Source organism: Heterodontus francisci, chromosome 10, assembly GCF_036365525.1.
Source record: "Heterodontus francisci isolate sHetFra1 chromosome 10, sHetFra1.hap1, whole genome shotgun sequence".
In the NCBI taxonomy this organism is placed as follows: domain Eukaryota; kingdom Metazoa; phylum Chordata; class Chondrichthyes; order Heterodontiformes; family Heterodontidae; genus Heterodontus; species Heterodontus francisci.
The window spans coordinates 77,232,626-77,256,334 of record NC_090380.1 but is presented as its reverse complement, the minus strand read 5'-3'; the positions used below and the strand labels follow the sequence as shown (position 1 = coordinate 77,256,334).

The 23,709-nt window shown below is 44.6% G+C and overlaps 1 protein-coding gene across 2 annotated transcripts in view; it reads right to left on the bottom strand.

Annotated features, from left to right (window-relative positions):
• Positions 1-23,709, bottom strand: part of stxbp5l (syntaxin binding protein 5L) — a 679,153-nt gene that overhangs the window by 332,972 nt on the left and 322,472 nt on the right. For both annotated transcript variants that reach the window (XM_068039933.1, XM_068039934.1), the window contains exon 7: positions 19,577-19,640. In XM_068039933.1, coding sequence (XP_067896034.1) covers positions 19,577-19,640 — 64 coding nt within the window. The remainder of the gene's footprint in view (positions 1-19,576; positions 19,641-23,709) is intronic.

Sequence of the window (23,709 nt, the reverse complement as noted above, 5' to 3'; positions counted from 1 at the left end):
GTGAGGCTAGTGGATCAGTTGTAAGGATATGGCATTTAGAGATGAATTTACTGACTTTGACCACTTGTGCTCCTTGCAGCACTGTATCCAGGTCCTCAGGGCAACACTTTGCATTGATTTTCATGGCCACCTGCGCCAACTCCCTTCTAAGCGTCCGTCTGGAGGGGCTCCTAGCCCCCTGTGGATGCAGGACAGCGCTCCTCGCATCCACCTCCTGCACCTGGGCCTTGAGTGTCACATCAGAAAATCTGGGAGTTCACTCTCTGCAATGTTGTGCCATCTTCCTGTAGATCAGAAACTTGTACTACAACGTCCAGTACCTGTTGCAGCCAGAATGCACCTCCCCTTTAAGAGGTGAAGGCTGGATTTAAGTAGTGCAGGCTAGCTTTAATTGGTGCCAGCCTTGCATGAACTTACGCCCCCTGCTGAGGCATACAGCCACTCAACAGTACATTCAACTCTGGAATCGACACTACTGCCAATTTTATTTAAATTAGCAGGCAGCACGAAATGTGAGCGCTGCCTGCATTACTTAGAATTGTTTTTATTCGTTCTTGTGATTTGGGCGTCGCTAGCTAGGACAGCATTTATTGCCCAACCCTAATTGCCCTTGAGAGGGTGGTGGGAAGCAACCTTCTTGAACCGCTGCAGTCCATGTGGGGTAGGTACATCCACAGTGCTCTTAGGAAGGGAGTTCCAGGATTTTGACCCAGTGAAGGAACGGTGCTATGGTTCCAAGTCAGGATGGTGTGTGGCTTGGAGGGGAACTTGCAGGTGGTGGTTTTCCCATGTATCTGCTGCCATTGTCCTTCTAGTTGGTAGAGATCGTGGGTTTGGAAGGTGCTGTTGAAAGAGCCTTGGTGAGTTGCTGCAGTGCATCATGTAGATGGTACACACTGTTGCCACTTTGCGTCGGTGGTGAAGGGAGTGAATGTTTGTGGATGGGGTGCCAATCAAGCAGGCTGCTTTGTCCTAGATGGTGTCGAGCTTCTTGAGTGTTGTTGGAGCTGCACTCATCCAGGCAAGTGGAGAGTATTCCATCACACTCCTGACTTGTGCCTTGTAGATGGTGGACAGGCTTTGGGGAGTCAGGAAGTGAGTAACTCGCCGTAGGATTCCTAGCCTCTGACCTATTCTTGTAGCCATGGTATTTATATGGCTACTCCAGTTCAGTTTCTGGTCAATGGTAGCCCCTAGGATGTTGACAGTGGGGGATTCAATGAACGTAATGCCATTGAATGTCAAGGGGAGATGGTTAGATTCTGTCTTGTTGGAAATAGTCATTACCTGGCACTTGTGTGGCACAAATGTTACTTGCCACTTATCAGTCCAGGTCTTGCTGCATTTCTACATGGACTGCTTCGGTATCTGAGGAGTTGCGAATGGTGCTAAACATTGTGCAATCATCAGCAAACATCCCCACTTCTGACCTTGTGACTGAAGGAAGGTCATTGATGAAGCAGCTGAAGATGGTTGGGCCTAGGACACAACCCTGAGGAACTCCTGCAGTGATGTCCTGGAGCTCAGATAATTGACCTCCAACAACCACAACCGTCTTCCTTTGCGGTAGGTATGATTCCAACCAGCGGAGACTTTTCCTCCTGATTCCCATTGACTCCAGTTTTGCGAGGGCTCCTTGATGGCACTCTGTCAAATGCTGCCTTGATGTCAAGGGCAGTCACTCTCACCTCACCTCTTGAGTTCAGCTCTTTTGTCCATGTTTGAACCAAGGCTGGAATGAGGTCAGGAGCTGAGTGGCCCCAGTGAAATGCAAACTGAGTATCACTGAGCAGGTTATTGCTAAGCAAGTGCCGCTTGATAGCACTGTCGACTACACCTTCCATCATTTTACTGATAATCGAGAGTCAACTGATGGGGAGGTAATTGGCCGGGTTGGATTTGTCCTGTTTTTTGTGTACAGGACAAACCTGGGCAATTTTTCACATTTCCGGGTAGATGTCAGTGTTGTAGCTGTACTGGAACAGCTTGCCTAGGGACGTGGCAAGTTCTGGAGCACAGGTTTTTAGTATTGTTGAAGTGCAGTCACTGTTGCAATATAGAAAACTCGGCAGCCAATTTGCACACAGCCGGAATGTTGTCAGGGCCCATAGCCGTTGCAGTATCCAGTGTCTTCAGTAGTTTCTTGATATCACCTGGAGTGAATTGAATAGACTGAAGACTGGCATCTGTGATGCTGGGAACTTCAGGAGAAGGCCGAGATGGATCATCCACTCGGCACTTCCGGCTGGAGATTGTTGCAAATGCTTCAGCCTTATCTTTTGCATTGATGTGCTGGGCTTCCCCATCATTGAGGATGGGAATGTGCACAGGATAATTGTGCATCGGGATCCCCATGCCTGTTTTCGGGGTCTCACTAATTTTTAGCCTTTTATTCTCCTAGTCGATCTTCCATGGTGTTGCACAAGGCAACACTTCAGATGAAGGGGGGTCAGCTGTTGGGAGACAATTAGACCAGGGCAAAGGAAGACACTGGCACCTAAATTCGACCACGCCTGTTATCTGGCATGAAATGTTTGACACGCTGGACTCGGGTGCCAGAAGAGAGACCCAAAGGGCCATCCTAAACCCATCCTCGTATCTCATTGGAATAAATCTATCAAGCTGTGCAAGACAATCGTGAGTACCCACGCATCTTGTCAGTCTGGGCCCTTCGAATTTTGTCTAACTCAAATGTCAAACCAATCTACAGGTAAACCCAAAAAGTGGGTGAGCAAACAGGATGGTGGGTGGTTGGGGAGGGGGGTGGGTGGTCGATGAGAAGAACACAGTGGCGCAGTGGTTAGCACCGCAGCCTCACAGCTCCAGGGACCCGGGTTCGGTTCTGGGTACTGCCTGTGCGGAGTTTGCAAGTTCTCCCTGTGTCTGCGTGGGTTTTCGCCGGGTGCTCCGGTTTCCTCCCACATCCAAAGACTTGCAGGTGATAGGTAAATAGGTCATTGTAAATTGCCCATAGTGTAGAGAGGTGATAGGGAATATGGGATTACTGTAGAGTTAGTATAAATGGGTGGTTGTTGGTCGGCACAGACTCGGTGGGCCGAAGGGCCTGTTTCAGTGCTGTATCTCTAAATAAAACTCCAAGTGAAAAAATCTTATTTGCTGGTTTCTTTGGTGGCTTTTAGTGGCCCCTTTAAGCAGATAGGGGAAAACAATCAGGTAAAAAAAGAGACTTGCATTTATATAGCACTTTTCATGATCACCAGACATCTAAAATCACTTTACAGCCAATGAAGTATTGTCGAAATGCAGTCACAGTTGTAATGTAGGAAACACGGCAGCCAATTTGCACACAGCAAACTCCTACAAATAGCACTTAATAACGACAAGATAATTTTTTATGTGATGTTGACTGAGGGATAAATATTGGCCAGGACATTGGGAATAATTCCCCTGTTCTTCTTTGAAATAATGCCATGCAATCTTCTACATCCACCGAGCAGGCAGATGGAGCCTCAGGTTTAACATCTCATCTGAAAGACGGCACCTCCAACAGTGCAGCACTCCCTCAGTACTTGTCAGTACAGTCAGTACACTACTCAGTATAGTCAGCCTTGGTGATATATAAAAGCAATTGCTAACTATAAGGTGCTTTATCCTTCAGAAGGATATAACCTTAATTGGTTTCACTGAAACAGAAGATATAATATTAGCGTAAAAACAAAGCTATGCCCAATAAATTGGCAGCTGAAGCCTAACTTTGTATCCAGAAGTGGCGAGGAGAGTAGCAGACATGGGTCAAAGCCATGCCACTATTAATTCCAGCCACAAACATGAAGAACAAACACCCTAACAGGAAAACTCCTGGAGAGAAAAGCCAGCTTTCCATGAGCTGTTTTGATTTCTTTTTGTGCTTGTGCACTAGCATTTAGTGATTTGAGCACTTGGAAACCCAAATCCTTTTGCTCATACGCTGTTCCAAGTCTCTCAACATTAAAAAAATATTGGAATTTGCCTTTTTTTGGATCCAAAGTAGATGACCTCAGGAACATTTCCCAAAGGTCCCCAACTGTGTCCTCCTACTGCTGGTTTTCACGGTAGGCAGCCGGCCTGCCTGTCAATTTGACCAGCTGCTGGTGGGAAAGAGAAGAAAATTATAATGAGGTCCTGTCACTAAAGTCAGCAGGACCTCCGCATTACCGGAGTTGCCGATTTTCCCTGTCTCCCCCACTCCCTCCCCGCCTCCCTGTAAATATCAGGCTGTTACGACCAGGTGAGAAAGGGGTCTAGGGGTCCCTCTTAGCCTTCACCTGGTCTTACCGTAACAGGGTTTAATTTTAAACACACCGTGTTTTTAGCTCCCCCTTAGCAAATCCTTTCTCACTAACTTCCAATTATAAGGCAAAGAATCTAGCCAAACAGGTTTTCTTAGGTTTAAAGAAAAAAGGTTGAAATTTATTAAACTTAAACTCTAAATTGGTTAACGCCTATGGATACACGACGTGCTCATGTTAGCATGCATATGCAATACACACATGCAGATAGAGAGAGACAGAACAGAGCAGAAGAGATAAAGTGGAAAAGTTTGAGGCAATCGCTGAAGAGGGTTTTGTTACAGATCTTCGAGCTCACTGTAGAGTCGTTGATTGTAGATAGATCTTGCTTTTCGTTGGCACCCAGTACTCTTCTTAAACCTTGTTCACTGTAGGAGTCTTTTCTCTCTTGGGGTTCATGTGTCTTCAGTGGATTTGGAGTTCCATGAGAAATGGGAGCAGACAGGAGAGGCTGTGGCAAGCCAGCCGGGAGAGGTTTTTTTCAGTCCAGGAGCTAACAGACACTCTGAGTTCAAAATGTTTGTACCATTTAGAAAACCCCAGGTTGCTAAGCAGGTTAGTCATGTGACTAGCTGGTCTGACCATGTCTTGGTTCTGTGGATTGTATTATCTTAGCAGGACCTGGAATGTGCTTCCCTGCCTTCAATGTTTGGTGCTCAAAATCAATTGTGGGTTAAATGGATAACGGGAGTAACTACTCTTGTCCCTATTGGTAGGTAAATGTCTTTCAGCCAAGTGTCTGGCAGTCCTTGTAACAGGCCTTCTCTTCCTCCCAGCAACAATTTGAAACTTAATGTTCATGTGGCAAAATTAATATGCCTCATTCTTGGCAGGTGGGGGCCCAGCATGACACCTCCACACCCAGCAGAATGAAATGCAATTTGAGAAAAGCGCATTTCATTAAAAAGGGTCGAGAGAGAAAATATAAGATACAGGGGAAAAGCACACATCTCTCTCTCTCACTCATTCACATTCATTCATAAATCCTAAAACTTATTACAGCCTGTCTTTTCTGGGTGCCAGTGCTGCTTTATTTTCCCCCTTTTTGGTGTCCCAGTAAACATGTGGTTTTTGGGGAAGTTTTTTTTTCAGTTTGCCCATTTCCATGACTGCCGAGGGTCTTTGTTCCTGTTGAAGTCGGCAAAGGGGGTGGGTGGGGGAGTGGCTTAGATTTAATTAGCCTTAAGTTGGAATTTTTTTCTTCAGGAGAGTCTGTACTGGTTGGGTCTATTCTGAACTCACTTTCAGTGCTTTGCGGAGTCAGGCAAAGGCTTTTGACTTCAGCGGTTGGGTAGTTCTCTTTTTTCTGACTGTGGGAGAGGATTCTTTGATTCTTTGCTAATCTCCCCTTTGTCCTCTGGGACACTCCTGCCAACAGGTATTTTTGCAGACTCTACTGCACTCCCCTGTGGCACATCGACTAGGTGAAGTATCACCCTCACAGTTTCTCCACCCCCTCTGCAGTTTCCTGTAAATACTGTTAGCACTGGTGGGTGATTCTAGTGTCTGCATTTACATAGGAGGATGTGGGGTCTAACTTTTCACATTTTTCAGGGTTGGCTGACTGGACAGCAGGTGTTTTCATCCGGGATTCCTCCCAGACTTCCTTCAACCTGCACTCTTGGTCGCTTTTTCCCTTTCCCTTTCTAACCTTTTGCCAGTCTTGTGCCTGCCTGCCCCGTTTTGTTCTTGGTGGGGGTCTCTTACATTCACCAGCCCTCAGCTGGAGGGTCCTCCTAACACCGGTACAGGACTCAGGGGTGCAGGTTTCACTGTAGGTTGGGGTTCCTCCTCAACCTGACACGTGGCAACTCCTGCAGTACTCCACCATGTCTTTGTGGAGTTTTGGCCAGTCAAACTGCTGTCTTATGCGGGCTCTGGTCTTTCGTATACCGGCATGTACAGCCACTGTAGTCTCATGCGCCCTTCTTAATATTTATCTCCGGTACCTCAGCGGCATGACTAACTGGTGAACTACTGTCCACTCCTTGCTCTCAATCTGTGAGGAGAACTCCATTTCCTCATCGGTATCTCATTCTTTAAATAGTAGTAATCAGGGCCTCCCTCTGTTTCACTTTCAGGCTGGGCAGCCTGTGCTAACTCTTGCAATAATGGGTCGGCTTGCTGAGCCTCAGCTAGGGAAAATCCATTTAATTCATTCCCTGGGTCTCCTAACTTTCCAAAGAAGGTCTCAGACAGACAGATCTGGTCATATGCCTGCAGTGCCAATTCAGTCTCCTCTGGGGGAGCTGGTTTGAACATGGCCTGATCCGCTCCACATTCAGGGAAACTACAGAGGTCCGTCTCCTGCCACTGCCCTGTCTCCCTGACTTCCTGCGGTGTTTCTTTCACTACTGGGGGGGCTACCACCTTCACCCCTGCCAGAGCATTACCTAGGAGCAGGTCAACCCCGTCCACAGGCAAACTAGGGACAATCCCTATGGTCACCGGTCCCGAAACTAGGTTGTACGCCAGGTGCACCTGCTGTACAGGTACAGGCATACACTGCTCTCCAATACCATTCATCACCATTTTGGTGCTCACTGCACTCTTTGGGGGAAAGGTCAGGCCTTTACCCAGTAAAAGGGATCTAGTGACCCCTGTGTCCCTGAGAATTACTATGGGCTTGCTTGCCCCACTCGAGGAGTATGGGGTTACTTTCCCTTTAAAAACAAAACCCTGATAGCCTTCAGGAATCCTACTACCTTTTCCTGCACTTGCAGTAGTAAACTTCCTGGGTTGCACTCTTACTGCAGTTAAAGCTACAGCTTGCTCTGTCGTGCTCTCCTCCAGGATTCCTTCTTCACTGAGCGTAAGTGCCCTGATTAACCCTATACGTTTTCCCTTTAATTTCCAGCAGTCAGCTTTTAAATGCCCTGCTTTATTACAATGGAAGCACACAGGTCTCTGGGTCTCACTCTTGCTCACAGCACCTTCCTTTTTGGCTAGAGGAAGTCCCCCTGTGTCTCCTGCTTTCCTTTCTCTCCCAGGACTGGTTGGGCTCCTATCACCTTTCCACCCTTTATCCTTTTCAAATTTGTGGGGGTGACTAGGAAAGGTTCTCCCCTGGGAAACTGACTTATAAATTAAAGCAAACTCATCAGCCAGAACGGCCGCTTGCCGGGCTCCCTGATCCCGCTGCTCCTCTACATGGGTCTTTATGGAGAGTGGGAGACAGTGTTTAAATTCCCCTAACAGAATTACTTTTCTGAGATTCTCATTGCTGAGCTGTACTTTAAGAGCCCTTAGCCATTGGTCAAAAGCCAGCTGCTTACTTCTTTCAAACTCTAGATAAGTTTGATTAGCTTGCTTCTTGAGTGTTCTAAACTTTTGGCAATAGGTTTCGGGTACAAATTCACATGCTCGGAGGATAGCATTTTTTGTAAGTTCATAATTTGATGAACTCTCATCCAGCAACAGGGAATAAACCTCACGATTAGCTTACTTTGTAATAGAGGAGACCAGGTCTCAGCTGGCCATTTTAGCTGCCTTGCCAGTTTCTCAAAGGAGACAAAAAATCTTCTACATCTTCCTCATTGAATTTTGAGATTAGTTGAGCTAGTTTTAACAATTTTGTACCCAGCCTTGAATTACGCTCCTCCATATTGGCCATGCTTTCACTGGGGTTACTCTGTCGCCCCCTAGTTAATTCAAGCCGCTTCAGCTCTCTTTCTTCGCATTCTTTCTGAAAGGCTCTTTATTTCTTTTTCCCTCTCTTGTCTCTCTCTCTTTCTCTTTCCTCGTATTCAAGTTTCCTCTGTTCCAATTGTATCTTGCTAGCAATACCCTGTCAGAATCTATTTCTAACCCTGTTTCTGCTTCTTCAGATTCAAGGGAAAATTGGTTGGCTACTAGCCTTAGGAGATCAGACTTCCTGGTCTTGCCACATATAGTGATCCCACACTGCTCAGCCATTTTCCTCAACTCCTCCATAGAAAGTGCTTTTATCTTATCCCAAGTTACTTCACCCTGGCTTGGGGAGCTACTAGCTTCAGTTGCAGGCATGTTAGTATTCAAGCACACACAACCACAAGAAAATCTGTATTAAAATCTTGCTCATTTTTCATTGGGAACAATTTGGCTTCCCACTTCCAATTTCTCTCGTTTGTCTGTGGGTCAAATCCAGGACGGTAGCCCCCAAATTTCTGTTACGACCAGGTGAGAAAGAGGTCTGGGGTTCCTCTCAGCCTTCACCTGGTCTTACCATAACAGGGTTTAATTTAAAACACACTGTGTTTTTAGTTCCCCCTTCATGAATCCTTGTTCACTAACTTCCAATTATAAGGCCAAGAAACTAACCAAACAGGTTTTCTTAGGTTTAAAGAAAAAAGGTTGAAATTTATTAAACTTAAACTCTAATTCGGTTAACGCCTACAGATACACGATGTGCCCATGCTAGGATGCATATGCGATACACACATGCAGACAGAGACAGAACATAACTGAAGTCCCTCATCTCTGGTATCATTTTAGTAAATTCCCTCTGCACCTTTCCAAGGTCTTTTCAAACACCTGAATGTTTAGTTAGCAGACATCTTAGACCTAAGGAATTTGTTTGTCCAAACATCAATTTGGAGGAGCTCATGGTGTCGGGGGTAACATATTAGCATGGATAGAAGATTGGCTGGCTGGCAGAAAACAGAGAGTATGCATAAATGGGTCCTTTTCTGATTGGCAGGATGTGACAAGTGGAGTCTGCAGGGGTCTGTGCTGGGGCCTCAACCTTTTACAATTTATATCAATGACTTAGATGAGGGGAGGAAATGGTAGCTAAATTTGCAGATGACACAAAGACAGGTAGGAAAGTATGTTGTGAAGAGGACATAAGGAGGTTGCAGACCGATATAGTTAGGTTGAGTGAGTGGGCAAAAATCTGGCAGCTGGAGTATAATGTGGGAAAATGTGAAGTTGTTCACATTGGCAGGAAGAATAAAAAAGCAGAGTATTACTTAAACGGAGAATGACTGCAGAGTTCTGAGGTGCAGAGGGATCTAGCTGTTTTAGTGCATGAACCACAAAAGTTAGTGTGCAGGTACAGCAAGTAATAAAGAAGGCTATTGGAATGCTATCCTTTGTTACGAAAGGCATTGAAAATAAAAGTAAGGATGTTATGCTTCAGTTATACGGGGCATTGGTGAGACCACATCTTGAATACTGTGTGCTGTTTTGGTCTCCTTATTTAAGGAAGGATGTAAATGCATTGGAGACGGTTCAGAGGAGGTTTACTAGACTGATACCTGGAATGAGCAGGCTGTCTTATGAGGAAAGGTTAGACAGTCTGGGCGTGTTTTCACAGGAGTTTAGAAGAGTGAGGGGAGACTTGATTGAAGTATATAAGATCCTGAACAGTCTTGACAAGGTGGATGTGGAAAGGATATTTCCTCTTGTGGGTAAGTCCAGAACTAGGGGGCACTGTTATAAAATTTGGGGTCACCCTTTTAGGACAGAGATGAGGAGAGATTTTTTCTCTGAGGGTTGTGCGACTTTGGAACTCTGCCTCAGAAGGTGGTAGAGACGGGATCATTGAATATTTATAAGGCGGAGGTAGATAGATTCTTTTTTTTCATTCATGGGATGTGGGTGTCGCTGGCTAGGCCAGCATTTATTGTCCGTCCCGAATTGCCCTTGAGAAGGTAGTGGTGAGCTGCCTTCTTGAACTGCTGCAGTGCATGTGAGGTAGGTACACCCACAGTGCTCTTAGGAAGGGAGTTCCAGGATTTTGACCCAGCGACAGTGAGGAATGGCGATATAGTTCCAAGTCAGGATGGAGTGTGACTTGGAGGGGAACTTGGGTGGTGGTGATCCCATGCATTTGCTGCCTTTATCCTTCTAGTTGGTAGAGGTTACGGGTTTGGTAGGTGCTGTATAAGGAGCCTTGGTGCGTTGCTGCAGTGCATCTTGTAGATGGTACACACTGCTGCCTCTGTGCGTTGGTGGAGGAGGGAGTGAATGCTCATGGATGGGGTGCGAATCAAGCGGGCTGCTTTGTCCTGGATGGTGTCGAGCTTCTTGAGTGTTGTAGGAGCTGCACCCATCCAGGCAAGTGGAGAGTATTCCATCACACTCCTGACTTGTGCCTTGTAGATGGTGGACAGGCTTTGGGGAGTCAGGAGGTATGTTACTCACCGCAGACTTCCCAGCCTCTGACCTGCCCTTAGGATGTTGATTGTGGGGGATTCAGTGATCGTAATGCCATTGAATGTTAAGAGGAGATGGTTAGATTCTCTCGTGTTGGAGATAGTCATTGCCTGGCACTCTTGTGGCGCAAATGTTACTTACCACTTATCAGCCCAAGCCTGGATATTGTCCAGGTCTTGCTGCATTTCTACATGGACTGCTTCAGTATCTGAGGAGTCGTGAATGGTGCTGAACATTGTGCAATCATCAGTGAACATCCCACTTCTGACTTTATGATTGAAGGAAAGTCATTGATGAAGCAGCTGAAGATGATTGGGCCTAGGACACTACCGTGAGGAACTCCTGCAGTAATGTCCTGGAGCTGAGATGATTGACCTCCAACAACCACAACCATCTTCCTTTGCACTAGCTATGACTCCAACCAGCAAAGAGTTTTCCCCCGACTCCCATTGCCTTGAGTTTTGCTAGGGCTCCTTGATGCCAAACTCAGTCAAATGCTGCCTTGATGTCAAGGGCAATCACCCTCACCTCACCTCTTGTGTTCAGCTCTTTTGTCCATGTTTGAACCAAGGCTGGAATGAGGTCAGGAGCTGAGTGGCCCTGGCGGAACCCAAACTGAGCATCACTGAGCAAGTTATTGCTAAGCAAGTGCTGTTTGATGGCACTGTTGATGACACCTTCTATCACTTTACTGATGTTTGAGAGTAGACTGATGGGATGATAATTGCCCGGGTTGGACTTGTCCTGCCTTTTGTGTAAAGGACATACCTGGGCAATTTTCCACATTGCCGGGTAGGTGCCAATGTTGTAGCTGTATTGGAACAGCTTGTCTAGGGGCACGACACGTTCTGGAGCACAGGTCTTCAGTACTATTGCCGGAATATTGTCAGGGCCCATAGCCTTTGCAGTATCCAGTGCCTTCAGTCATTTAGATAGATTCTTGTTAGGCAAGGGAATCAAAGGTTATCGGGGGTAGATGGGAGTGTGGAATTTGAGACGGAGCAGGCTTGAGGTGCCGAATGGCTTACTTCTGCTCCTAACTTGTATGTTCATATGTTTGATTTTGAATAGCTCTCTCCAATCTCCTCTCAGTCTTCTCTTCTCCAAGGAAAACAGTCCCAACTTCTCCAAACTATCTTCATAACTGAAATTCATCATCCCTGGAACCATTCTCGTGAATCTTTTCTGCACTCTCTCCAGTGCCTTCACATCTTTCCTAAAGTGTGGAATCCAGAACTGGATGCAATACTCCAGCTGAGGCCGAACTAGTCTCTTATACTAGTTCAACATAACCTCCTTGCTCTTGTACTCTCTGCCCCTATTAATAAAGCCTAGGATACTGTATTAACTGTTCTCTCAACCTGTCCTGCCACCTTCAATGACTTATGCACATATACACCCAGGTCCCTCTTCTCCTGCACCCCCTTTAGAATGTACCCTTTATCTTATATTGTCTCTCCATCTTCTTCCTACCATTCTGTTCCATCTTGAACAACCTGGCAGCAAGCCAGAGTTTTCTTTGTGGACGCAGGAGGAGCATTCCTGCTCCTCACGCTAAAACAAGATTTGAACATTTCTTACTTCCTTTTTTTAGCAGCTAGCAGCAGTCTCTTTAGGGACCACTGGTTAGGCTGCTCAGCACTTAGTACAAATAGATAGCGTGAGCGCATACCTGAGATTTGTAATCAGATCCCAGAAACCAGTCTAGGACAATGGTTTGCATATTTAAGCAGCTTGTTTCAGGCAGGCAAGTTGCTCACCCACTTAAGAGCCACCTGACAACTGAATCAGTTAAGTCATGGACATCAACAAGGCAGAAATTCTAGGTAAATCCCATAGACTCCTGCTGCTTTGCCTGGATTGGTCGTTGACAGAGCACTGTCCACTTCCACGTGTGTAAAGGCTTGAGAGGTTTGTCTGCCCTGGCACAATCCTGAGAGACTGTATCATGGCTGCTTCTACCATCCACTTATCTTTCCTGCTGAGCGATATCTTTGAGTTTATTAGGAGTTGTGAAGCGACGGCACCAGTGTTAACTCTGGGCTGCTGGTGTGGTTGTTGCTTGGCTGCTCCCAAGCAGTGCAGGGGTTTCCCACCACCTTATAAGGTGTCCTTCATCAAGGGACTTGAGGAGTGCTGTAGCCACATTGGGGTCCTCATTTTCCCTCTATTCTTCCAGGAACCGTTCACTTTCCGGGGTCCAACAAAGGATGAAGGTTTTTTGAAGCCCTGGGAACAAATTTGGTGGCTGCCAGTTTGAGGAGTGAAGTGGTTGTAGTTTTCAGGGATCTGGTTAATGGTGGTTACTCTGTATCTGCTGTAGGCATCCAAGCTGCCCTTCTGCAGATTCCAACGTGGTTTTAGATTTCAGGGATAATAAAGCTGAGAAAGAGGATCAGCAACAAGAATATACATTTCAACGTTGAAGGTCTATCCTGAGCAAAACGTGAGTTACTTGCAAAAGACCTCTCTGACAGGGATGTGGACATATCACCCTGCAAAAAACCCACCTCGCAGATCCCTCCAACCGTCGAGCCCACATTCCAGGGTACCAACTCATTGCGAGCAGGGATAAAAAGAAATAGGATTCAGCCACCTACATCAAGGAAAGCCCACCAAAGACACAGAAGACCTAAATCAGACAACCCCCACTCCATCTCTATTAAAGTAGGTAACCTGATCATCACAAATGCCTACAAGCCATCAAATGACCTTTGGCCCAACATTGTAATACAGCCTGGAGCACAGCCAATCATCTACATGGTGACTTCAACAACCAACATCACAAGTGGGGGTACCCCAACAACAACACTGCGAGAGAACAACTGTCAAACTGGGCCTCCATGTATGACTTAAAACTTGTTTACGATGCAAAGCAAACTAGCACATTCCATTCCGCCAGGTGGAAGAAGAACTACTCACCTGATCTTTGCTTCATGACCCATGACAACAACGGCTAACCATTGATGTGCTCCCGACAACTGCTGCCCATCTTCCCCCACTCCCAACGTCGCCCAAGCCTCATCCATATCGGCCTCGAACTACCATCCATAAATTCAAAGCTAAAACCACACTGGAAACTGCGGAAGGGCAACTGGGATGACTACAGCAGATACATAGAAACTACCATTAACCAGATCCCACCCCTCTCCGAAAACTACAATCGCTTCACTCGACTTCTCAATGAGGCTGTGAACCTCAATGTCATGTAGGTTTTAAACTTTCACTACTGTCAGCTGGGTTTCCCAAGCCTGGGGGAACCTGGAAGCTTCCTCGAGGCGAGGACTTGATGGATTCAGGAGTTAAGTGCCTCCATCTCGATTCAGGTGCCTGATTCGTGATTTGAACCCCCAACCCCTTCCTCCTGAAGCTTCCAATCCCACCAGGAGGCCTCCAATCTTCCTCCACCACTCTCAACCATAACATAAGAAGATAAGAAATAGCAGCAGGAATAGACCATACAGCCCATTCAACCTGCTCCGTCATTCAATATAATCATGGCTGATCTTCAGCTTCAACTCCAACTCCACGTTCCCGCCCACGCACCATATCCCTTGATTTCCTGATAGACCAACAATCTGTCTATTTCAGCCTTATATATATTCAATGATGGAGCATCCACAACCCTCTGGGGGTAGATAATTCCAAAAATTCACAACCCTTTGAGTGAAGAAATTTCTCCTCATCTGAGTCCTAAATGATCAGCCCCTTATCCTGAGACTGTGCCCCCTTGTTTTAGATTCCCCAGGCAGAGGAAACAACCTGTCAGTGTCTACCCTGTCAAACCCCTTTAAAGTTTTGCATATTTCAATGAGATTACCTCTCATTCTTCAAAACTTCAGAGAATTTAGACCCTATTTACTCAGCCTTTCATCATAGGACAACCTTCTCATCCCGGGGATCAATCTAGTGAACCTTCGCTTCACTGCCTCCAATGCAAGTATTTCCTTCTTTAAATATGGACACCAAAACTGCACGCAGTACTTCAGGTGTGGTCTTACTAAAGCCCTGTGCAATTGTAGCAAGACTTCCTTATTCTTGTACTCCAATCCCCTGCAATAAAGGTCAACATGCTATTTGCCTTCCTAATTGCTTGCTGTACTTGCATGCCAACTTTCTGTGTTCCTTGTACGAGTACATCCAAGTCCCTCTGGAAAATTTTACAAGTTTTACGCCTTTTAAAAAATATTCTGCTTTTCAATTCTTACTACCAAAGTGCATAATCTCACACCTCCCCACAATATACTCCATCTGCCACCTTGTTGCTCACTCAACTTGTATATATCTCTTTGCATCCTCTTTGTGTCCTTCTCACAGCTTGCATTCCCACCTAGCTTTGTATCATCAGCAAACTCAGATACATTACTCTCTGTCTCTTCCTCTAAGTCATTTATATAGATTGCAAATAGTTGAGGCCCCAAGACCGATCCTTGTGGCACTCCAATAGTTACAGTCTGCCAACTTGAAAATGCCCCCTTTATCCCAACTCTTTGCTTCCTGTCCATTAACCAATACTCTATCCATGTTTAATTCTTACCCCCAAGTCCATGAGCCGTTATCTTGCGTATTACCCTTTTGTGTGGCACCTTATTGAATGCCTTTTGGAAATCCAAGTATACTACATCTGCTGGTTCTCCTTTATCTAACCTACTAGTTACATCCTCAAAAAACTCTAATAAATTTGTCAAACACTATTTCCCTTTTGTAAAACCATGTTGACTTTGTCTGATCATACTATGATTTTCCAAGTGTATTAAGACTTCCTTAATAATAGATTCCAGCACAGTCCCAATGACTGATGTCAGGCTAAATGGCCAGTAGTTCCTTGTTTTCTCCCTCCCTCCAGACCCTGATCTCCCCGCCACCACCAGGCCCTGATCTCCCAGCCACCACCAGTCCTGATCTCCTCACTACAGCCAGGTCGCCAATCCACGTCCCACAGTCTCTGATCCACATTCCTCCCTCCCCCACTGCCCACACCCCCGCAGAGGCCTCCGATCTCCCACGAGCTTCTAATCCTCCCCTAAACCGGGCCCCTGATCCAACCCCCCCCCCCCACCCCACCTCCAACCTAACCCCGTACCAGGATCCCAGCTTACCCGACTGATTCCCCTTCCCAACTTCCTCCCGTGATCAACGCCCCCCATCCCCAGTGCACTAACATACTGCTGCGGCCATCACAGACTGACTCCCCGCCTGACTGGAGGCCCAGTCTTTCAATCAGGCTGGCCTCTGGGCACAGAACCAGTGATGTCAGTGACACACTATGGAGTTAAAGCTCCATAGCATATGGGGGAATCCCAAAATGCAGGCTCCACACAATTTCCTGGACCACTCCCTGCAGGTCAGGTCAGTAAAAGTTCAGTCCTTGCTGTCTCAATATGTTTGTGGAGTTTTGCATTTCAACAATTACCTCTGATGTTTTTTTCTCTCCACTGGAGTTGAGATGGTTCAGAGGTGATCTTCAAGATCCTGAAGGGTCATGTTAGAGTAACTAGTGATAGATTATCTCCATTGATCAGCAAAATGATGACAACTGGTCACAAATTTAAGCCAATCCTAAAAAGAACTAGACAGGAGATTCGAAAACGTTCTTCATACTGTATAGTGGGACCTCACTATAATGCGGCCCATGGGGTCCATATCTCAAGACCGCTTTATAGGTGAGACTGCATTATAATGGGGCCCCAGTGTATTTGGTGTGAAATACATCTGGCTGGGTATAAAAGATTCGGGTATGTGCATATTTTGTTTTCTGGATCAATCAGCATTTCCTCCCAGGGTAGGAAGATGTGTATATATTGGGCCCACTCATAGCTGTGTCCTTTGCTAGTGCCTAGCACTCAGGCTTACATGGTTAGGCAGGAATTATTGGACAGCCAGCAGCAGCATTAGCAGGTTTGCTTCTTTCCGAGAGCTTCTTTCCGAGAGCGAGAGTAACAGGGTAGTGGTTATGGGGGACTTTAACTTTCCAAATATTGACTGGAAATACTATAGTTCGAGTACTTTAGATGGGTCTGTTTTTGTCCAGTGTGTGCAGGAGGGTTTTCTGACACAGTATGTGGACAGGCCAACCAGGGGCGATGCCACATTGGATTTGGTACTGGGTAATGAACCCGGCCAGGTGTTCGATTTAGATGTAGGTGAGCACTTTGGCGATAGTGATCACAATTCGGTTAGGTTTACCTTAGCGATGGGCAGGGACAGGTATATACCGCAGGGCAAGAATTATAGCTGGGGGAAAGGAAATTATGACGCGATTAGGCAAGATTTAGGATGTGTAGGATGGGGAAGGAAACTGCAGGGGATGGGCACAAACGAAATGTGGAGCTTATTCAAGGAGCAGCTAATGCGTGTCCTTGATAAGTATGTACCTGTCAGGCAGGGAGGAAGTTGTCGAGCAAGGGAGCCGTGGTTTACTCAAGAAGTTGAAGCGCTTGTCAAGAGGAAGAGGGCGGCTTATGTTAGGATGAGACGTGAAGGCTCAGTTAGGGCGCTTGAGAGTTACAAGCTAGCCAGGAAGGATCTAAAGGGAGGGCTAAGAATAGCAAGGAGAGGACACGAGAAGTCATTGGCGGATAGGATCAAAGAAAACCCTAAGGCTTTCTATAGGTATATCAGGAATAAACGAATGATAAGAGTTAGAACAGGGCCAATCAAGGATAGTAGTGGGAAGTTGTGTGCGGAATCAGAGGAGATAGGGGAAGTGTTAAATGAATATTTTTCGTCAGTATTTACAGTAGAGAAAGAAAATGTTGCCGAGGAGATTACTGAGATACAGCCTACTAGGCTAGATGGGATTGAGATTCACAAGGAGGAGGTGTTAGCAATTTTGGAAAGAGTGAAAATAGATAAGTCCCCTGGGCCAGATGGGATTTATCCTAGGATTCTCTGGGAAGCCAGGGAGGAGATTGCAGAGCCGTTGTTGTTGATCTTCAAGTCGTCATTGTCGACAGGAGTAGTGCCGGAGAACTGGAGGATAGCAAATGTTGTCCCCTTGTTCAAGAAGGGGAGTAGAGACAGCCCTGGTAATTATAGACCTGTGAGCCTTACTTCGGTTGTGGGTAAAATGTTGGAAAAGGTTATAAGAGACAGGATTTATAATCATCTTGAAAAGAATAAGTTCATTTGCGATAGTCAGCACGGTTTTGTGAAAGGTAGGTCGTGCCTCACAAACCTTATTGAGTTTTTCGAGAAGGTGACCAAACAGGTGGATGAGGGTAAAGCCGTGGATGTGGTGTATATGGATTTCAGTAAGGCGTTTGATAAGGTTCCCCACGGTAGGCTATTGCAGAAAATACGCAAGTATGGGGTTGAAGGTGATTTAGAGCTTTGGATCAGAAATTGGCTAGCTGAAAGAAGACAGAGGGTGGTGGTTGATGGCAAATGTTCATCCTGGAGTTTAGTTACTAGTGGTGTACCGCAAGGTTCTGTTTTGGGGCCACTGCTGTTTGTCATTTTTATAAACGACCTGGATGAGGGTGTAGAAGGGTGGGTTAGTAAATTTGCGGATGACACGAAGGTCGGTGGAGTTGTGGATAGTGTCGAAGGGTGTTGTAGGGTACAGAGGGACATAGATAGGCTGCAGAGCTGGGCTGAGAGATGGCAAATGGAGTTTAATGCGGAGAAGTGTGAGGTGATTCACTTTGGAAGGAGTAACAGCAATGCAGAGTACTGGGCTAATGGGAAGATTCTTGGTAGTGTAGATGAGCAGAGAGATCTTGGTATCCAGGTACATAAATCCCTGAAAGTTGCTACCCAGGTTAATAGGGCTGTTAAGAAGGCATATGGTGTGTTAGCCTTTATTAGTAGGGGGATCGAGTTTCAGAGCCACGGGGTCATGATGCAGCTGTACAAAACTCTGGTGAGGCCGCACCTGGAGTATTGCGTGCAGTTCTGGTCACCGCATTATAGGAAGGATGTCGAAGCTTTGGAAAGGGTGCAGAGGAGATTTACTAGGATGTTGCCTGGTATGGAAGGAAGGTCTTACGAGGAAAGGCTGAGGGACTTGGGGTTGTTTTCGTTAGAGAGAAGGAGGAGGAGAGGTGACTTAATAGAGACATACAAGATAATCAGAGGGTTAGATAGGGTGGATAGTGAGAGTCTTTTTCCTCGGATGAGGATGGCAAACACGAGGGGACATAGCTTTAAGTTGAGGGGTGAAAGATATAGGACAGATGTCAGAGGTAGTTTCTTTACGCAGAGAGTAGTAGGGGCGTGGAACGCCCTGCCTGCAACAGTAGTAGACTCGCCAACTTTAAGGGCATTTAAGTGGTCATTGGATAGACATATGGATGTAAATGGAATAGTGTAGGTCAGATGATCGGCGCAACATCGAGGGCCGAAGGGCCTGTACTGCGCTGTAATATTCTAATTCTAATTCTAATTCTAACACAGGGGTGCTGAGCTCAACTGAAATGCCTTTCCTGCTGCCTCAGCAGAGCTCAGTTATAAATTGGAAGCCTTCCTGACTTGTGTGGTTTAATACCACACCAGACAAATCCTATTTAAATGAAAATTTTGGGGTCCAAGATGGATCCTCATTATACCGAGTTCCATGCTATAGTGGACCATATTTTAGCTGAGTCCCAGTTTAGCTGGAATGCAGAATTCGTTTCCACACTCTGTTATTGAAACAGAATTCATAAATTCTTTTAAAGGGGAATTAATTGCTTGACAATAGACAGTGAGCTGAAAAATTGAATGAGACTAGGTGACTCAAATGGAGAAAAATACAGCACAGACTGCTGTACCATTCTATGGGTCTATGACATAGACAACAGATTGGAAGTCATGTACATCTATTTGTTCCTCTGTAGGTGCAAACAGCTGTTGAATTCACAGGCAATACAGAACAAAAACATGTCATTTACGTCTATTGCAAGAGTGAAATAAAATAAACCATTGGGACCAACCTAAGACCATTTTTTTAGTGGAATGCCCCTTCATTCTTTATCATTGAAGCAGAAATAAGTGTGGTTATGCTTTGAAGGTTAATATCTTAATGCAGTAAAGGTGAAAAAAAAAAGATATCATGAATGCATTTTGTATATCTGCCATAAAATTTTTATTTGGGATTCAAGAGGCCAAATAACTCATTTAAAGTTCCTGAACAGAAAAAAAAAATGTTATTTTTCTTTCTTACTTACTTTCCCCTCGTCCCTTGGACTGTCACTTAAATGAACAACAGGGCCAGGGTGAGTTTTTGTAGACCTGCAAAAAAAATATAATTTTCATAACAAAAAATATTGAAAAAAGAAAAATTGATTAAAAAATTAACACACCAATATTCATATGTGGTTTGCAAGATCTATAATTCCTGATTATACTTTGTAGACTCTTCCACAAATAAATTCTTCCCTCCTTCCTTGCCTCAGTTGAAATGATCAGGGGAAAACATTAGTTTAAACATAAGCTGTGCAACTAAATCAGAACAGGGCACAACAAACTCTGCACGCAGAGTGCGAAGCTGACATAGTTGAGGTGTCTCTGCCAGAATATAGCATCTAGAAGCAAGGGGAAGCAAGTCAGCTAGGGATACCCCTTCCCACCTCAAATGCACTACAGCTCTCAGCTAACATCTGTCATAGGCATAGGCACTTCATCGCCTACCCAAGGGAAGCTGCAGAAATAATGGGCAAAGTAATGGGAGTAGAACACAAGAACTAGGAGCAGGAGTAGATCATACGGTGCCTCAAGCTGGCTCTGCCATTCAATATGATCATGGCTGACCTTCTGCCCGCTCCCCATTGATTCCCTAAGAGATCAAAAATCTATCTATCCCAGTCTTGAATATACTCAATGATGGAGCATCTACAAATCTCTGGAGTACAGTATTCCTAAGATTCACAACCATCTGAGTTAAGAAATTTCTCCTCATTTCAGTCCTAAATAAATGGACCCTTATCCTGAGCTTGTGCCTCCGTGGTCTAATTTCCTCAGCCAGTGGAAACAACCTCTCCCCTGAGTCTCCCCTGTCAACTCCCTTCAGAATGTTATCATTTTCAATGAGATTACCTCTCATTCTTCTAAACTCCGGAGAGTGTAGGCCCAATTTACAGCCTCTCATCATAGGACAATCCTTTCATCCCAGGAACCAATCTAGTGAACCTTTGCCGTATCAACTCCAAGGCAAGTATATACTTCCTTAGATATAGAGACCAAAATTGCACACAGTACTTCAGGTGTGGTCTCACCAAAGCCCTTTACAATTGAAGCAAGACTTTTTGTAATACAGTTCCTTTGCAATAAAGACTAACATTCCATATGCATATCTAATTTTTTGCTGTACCTGCATGTTAACTTTGTGTTCCTTGTACAAGTACACCCAAGTCTCTTTGAACATCAACATTTAAAAGTTTCACATCTTTTTTAAAAATTCTGCTTTTCTATTCTTACAACCCCACATTATACATCTGTCACCCTGCTGTCCACTCAACCTGCCTTTATCTCTTTACAGCCTCATTGTGTCCTCCTCACAGCAAACATTTCCACCTAGCTTTGTATCATCTGCAAACTTGGATACGTTACTCTCAGCATCTTCATTTAAGTCATTAATATAGATTGCAAATATCTGAGGCCCCAACACTGAACCTTGCAGCATTCCACTAATTACAGCCTGCCAACTTAAAAATGCCCAGTTTATCCCTACTTGCTGCTTCCTGTGTGTTAACTATTCCTCTATTCATGCTAACATATTCTCCATGAGCTCTTACTAACCTTTTGTAAGGCAAAGTGGCGCAGTGGTTAGCACCGCAGCCTCACAGCTCCAGTGACCCGGGTTCAATTCTGGGTACTGCCTGTGTGGAGTTTGCAAGTTCTCCCTGTGTCTGCGTGGGTTTCCTCCGGGTGCTCCGGTTTCCTCCCACAAGCCAAAGACTTGCAGGTTGTTAGGTAAATTGGCCATTATAAATTGCCCCGAGTATAGGTAGGTGGTAGGGAATATAGGGACAGGTGGGGATTGTGGTAGGAATATGGGATTAGTGTAGGATTAGTATAAATGGGTGGTTGATGGTCGGCACAGACTCGGTGGGCCGAAGGGCCTGTTTCAGTGCTGTATCTCTAAACTAAACCTTAATGAATGCCTTTTGGAAATCAAAGTATATTACATCTACCAGTTCCCCTTTATCTACCCACTAGTTACATCTTCAAAAAACTTGAATAAATAACTCTAATAAATCAAACACAATTTCCCATTCATAAAACCATGTTGACTCTGTCTGATCATACTATAATTTTCTAAGCGCATTGTTAAGATTTCCTTAATAATAGATACCAGCATTTTCCTGACAACTGATGTCAGGCTAACTGGCCTGTGGTTCCCTATTTTCTCTCCTCCTCATTTTTTGAATAGCAGTGTTACATTTTCTAACTTTCAATCTTCTGGGACCATACTAGAATCTAGGAAATTTTGGAAAATCATAATGCATCCACTATCTCTGCAGCTACCTCTTTTAGAACCCTCAAGTTTAGGCCCTCAGGTCCTGGGGACTTGTCAGCTTTTGAACCTTTAAATTGCTGTAATATTGTTCCTCTGCTGATATAAATTGCTTTAAGTTCCTCACTCTTATTAACTCTTTATTACCCTCTATTTCTGGTACATAATTTGTGTTGTCTATTGTGAAGACAGACATAAAATATTTGTTCAATGTCTGCCGTTTCCTCATTCCCCATGATAATTTCTCCTGTCGTTGCCTTTAAGAGATCAACATTTACTTTAGCTACACTTCTTTTTATATACTTGTAAAAGCTCTTATAATCCGGTTTTATATTCCTGGCGAGTTTACTCTCATTCTATTTTCTCCACTTTTTATCAACTTTTTAGTTGCTCTTTATCGAGTTTCTAAAACTCTCCCAATCTTCAGGCTTACTACTATTCTTTGCAACATTATAAGCCTCTTTTTTAAATCTAATAATATCCTTAACTTCCCTAGAAAGCCACAGATGGATCTTTCTTACAGATTTTTTGTTTTTTAATGGAACATATTTTTGTTGAACATTTTGAATAGTTTCTTTAAATGTTTTCCACTGGCTACTTACTGCCATCCCTTTCAGTCTATTTACCCAAATCAACCTTAGCCAGCTCTCTCTTCATACCTGCATAATTGCTTTGTTTGAGTTTAAGATTCTTGCTTTGGACTCAAACTTAATATGGAATTCAATTCTATTCTGATCACTTTTTCCCAGACAATCACGTACTATAAGATTACTAATTAGCCCTAACTCATTACACAATACTAGATCTAAAATAGCTTTGTCCCTCGTTGGTTCCACAACATACTATTCTAGGAAGCTGTTGCAAAAGCATTTTACAAACTCATCTAACAGACTACCTTTGCCAATTGTATATTGTCCAGTCTATATGAAGATTAAAATCCCCCATGATTATTTCATTGCCTTTGTTACAAGCTCCAATTATTTCTTAATGCTCTGTCTAATGGTATAAATACTGTTAGGGGCCTATAAACTACTCCCTTCAGTGTCTTCTGATCCTTGTTATTCTAAACCTCCACCCATACTGATTCTACTTCCTGATCTTCTGAGGCAAGATCCTTCCTTACAACTGTCCTTATGTCATCTTTTATTATCAGGGCTATTCCTCATCCTTGCCCATTCTGCCTAACTTTTCAAAAAGTTGTGTACCTGAAATATTTATTTCCCAACCTTGGTCACCTTGCAACCATGTCTCTGCAATGGTCAATATTTCAAACCCATTTATCTCTATTTGTGCCGCTATTTTTCTTATCATGTTACAAATGCTTCCCAAAGAGCCTTTAATTTTATTTTTACCACTATTCTTTGCAGGGATATTCTTTGCTGCTGCACGATTACTGTTAAACTCTCATCCCTCTTGTGTCCCGCTCTGTTTGTCTTTACCCAAATTGCTACACTGCTCTATTGCCTTGACTTATCTCTTTAGATTTCTAAATCTCTCTTCACCTGATGCCTCCCGACATCACCATCCTTGGTCATACCCCATCTGGAGTACTACATTTAGGTTTGAGCAGCACATCTCAGGAAGGATATATTGGCCTTAGACGGGGTACAGTGCAGATTCACCATAATGGTACAAGGGCTAAATTATGATAGAAAAACAAGAAATGCTGGAAATGCTCAGCAGGTCTGGCAACATTTGTGGAGAGAGAAGCAGAGTTAACGTTTCAGGTCAGTGACCCTTCAACAGAACTGGCAAAGGTTAGAAACGTAATAGGTTTTAAGCAAATAAAGCAGGGGTGGGGCAAGAGATAATCAAAGAGAAGGTGTTGATAGAACAAGGTCACAG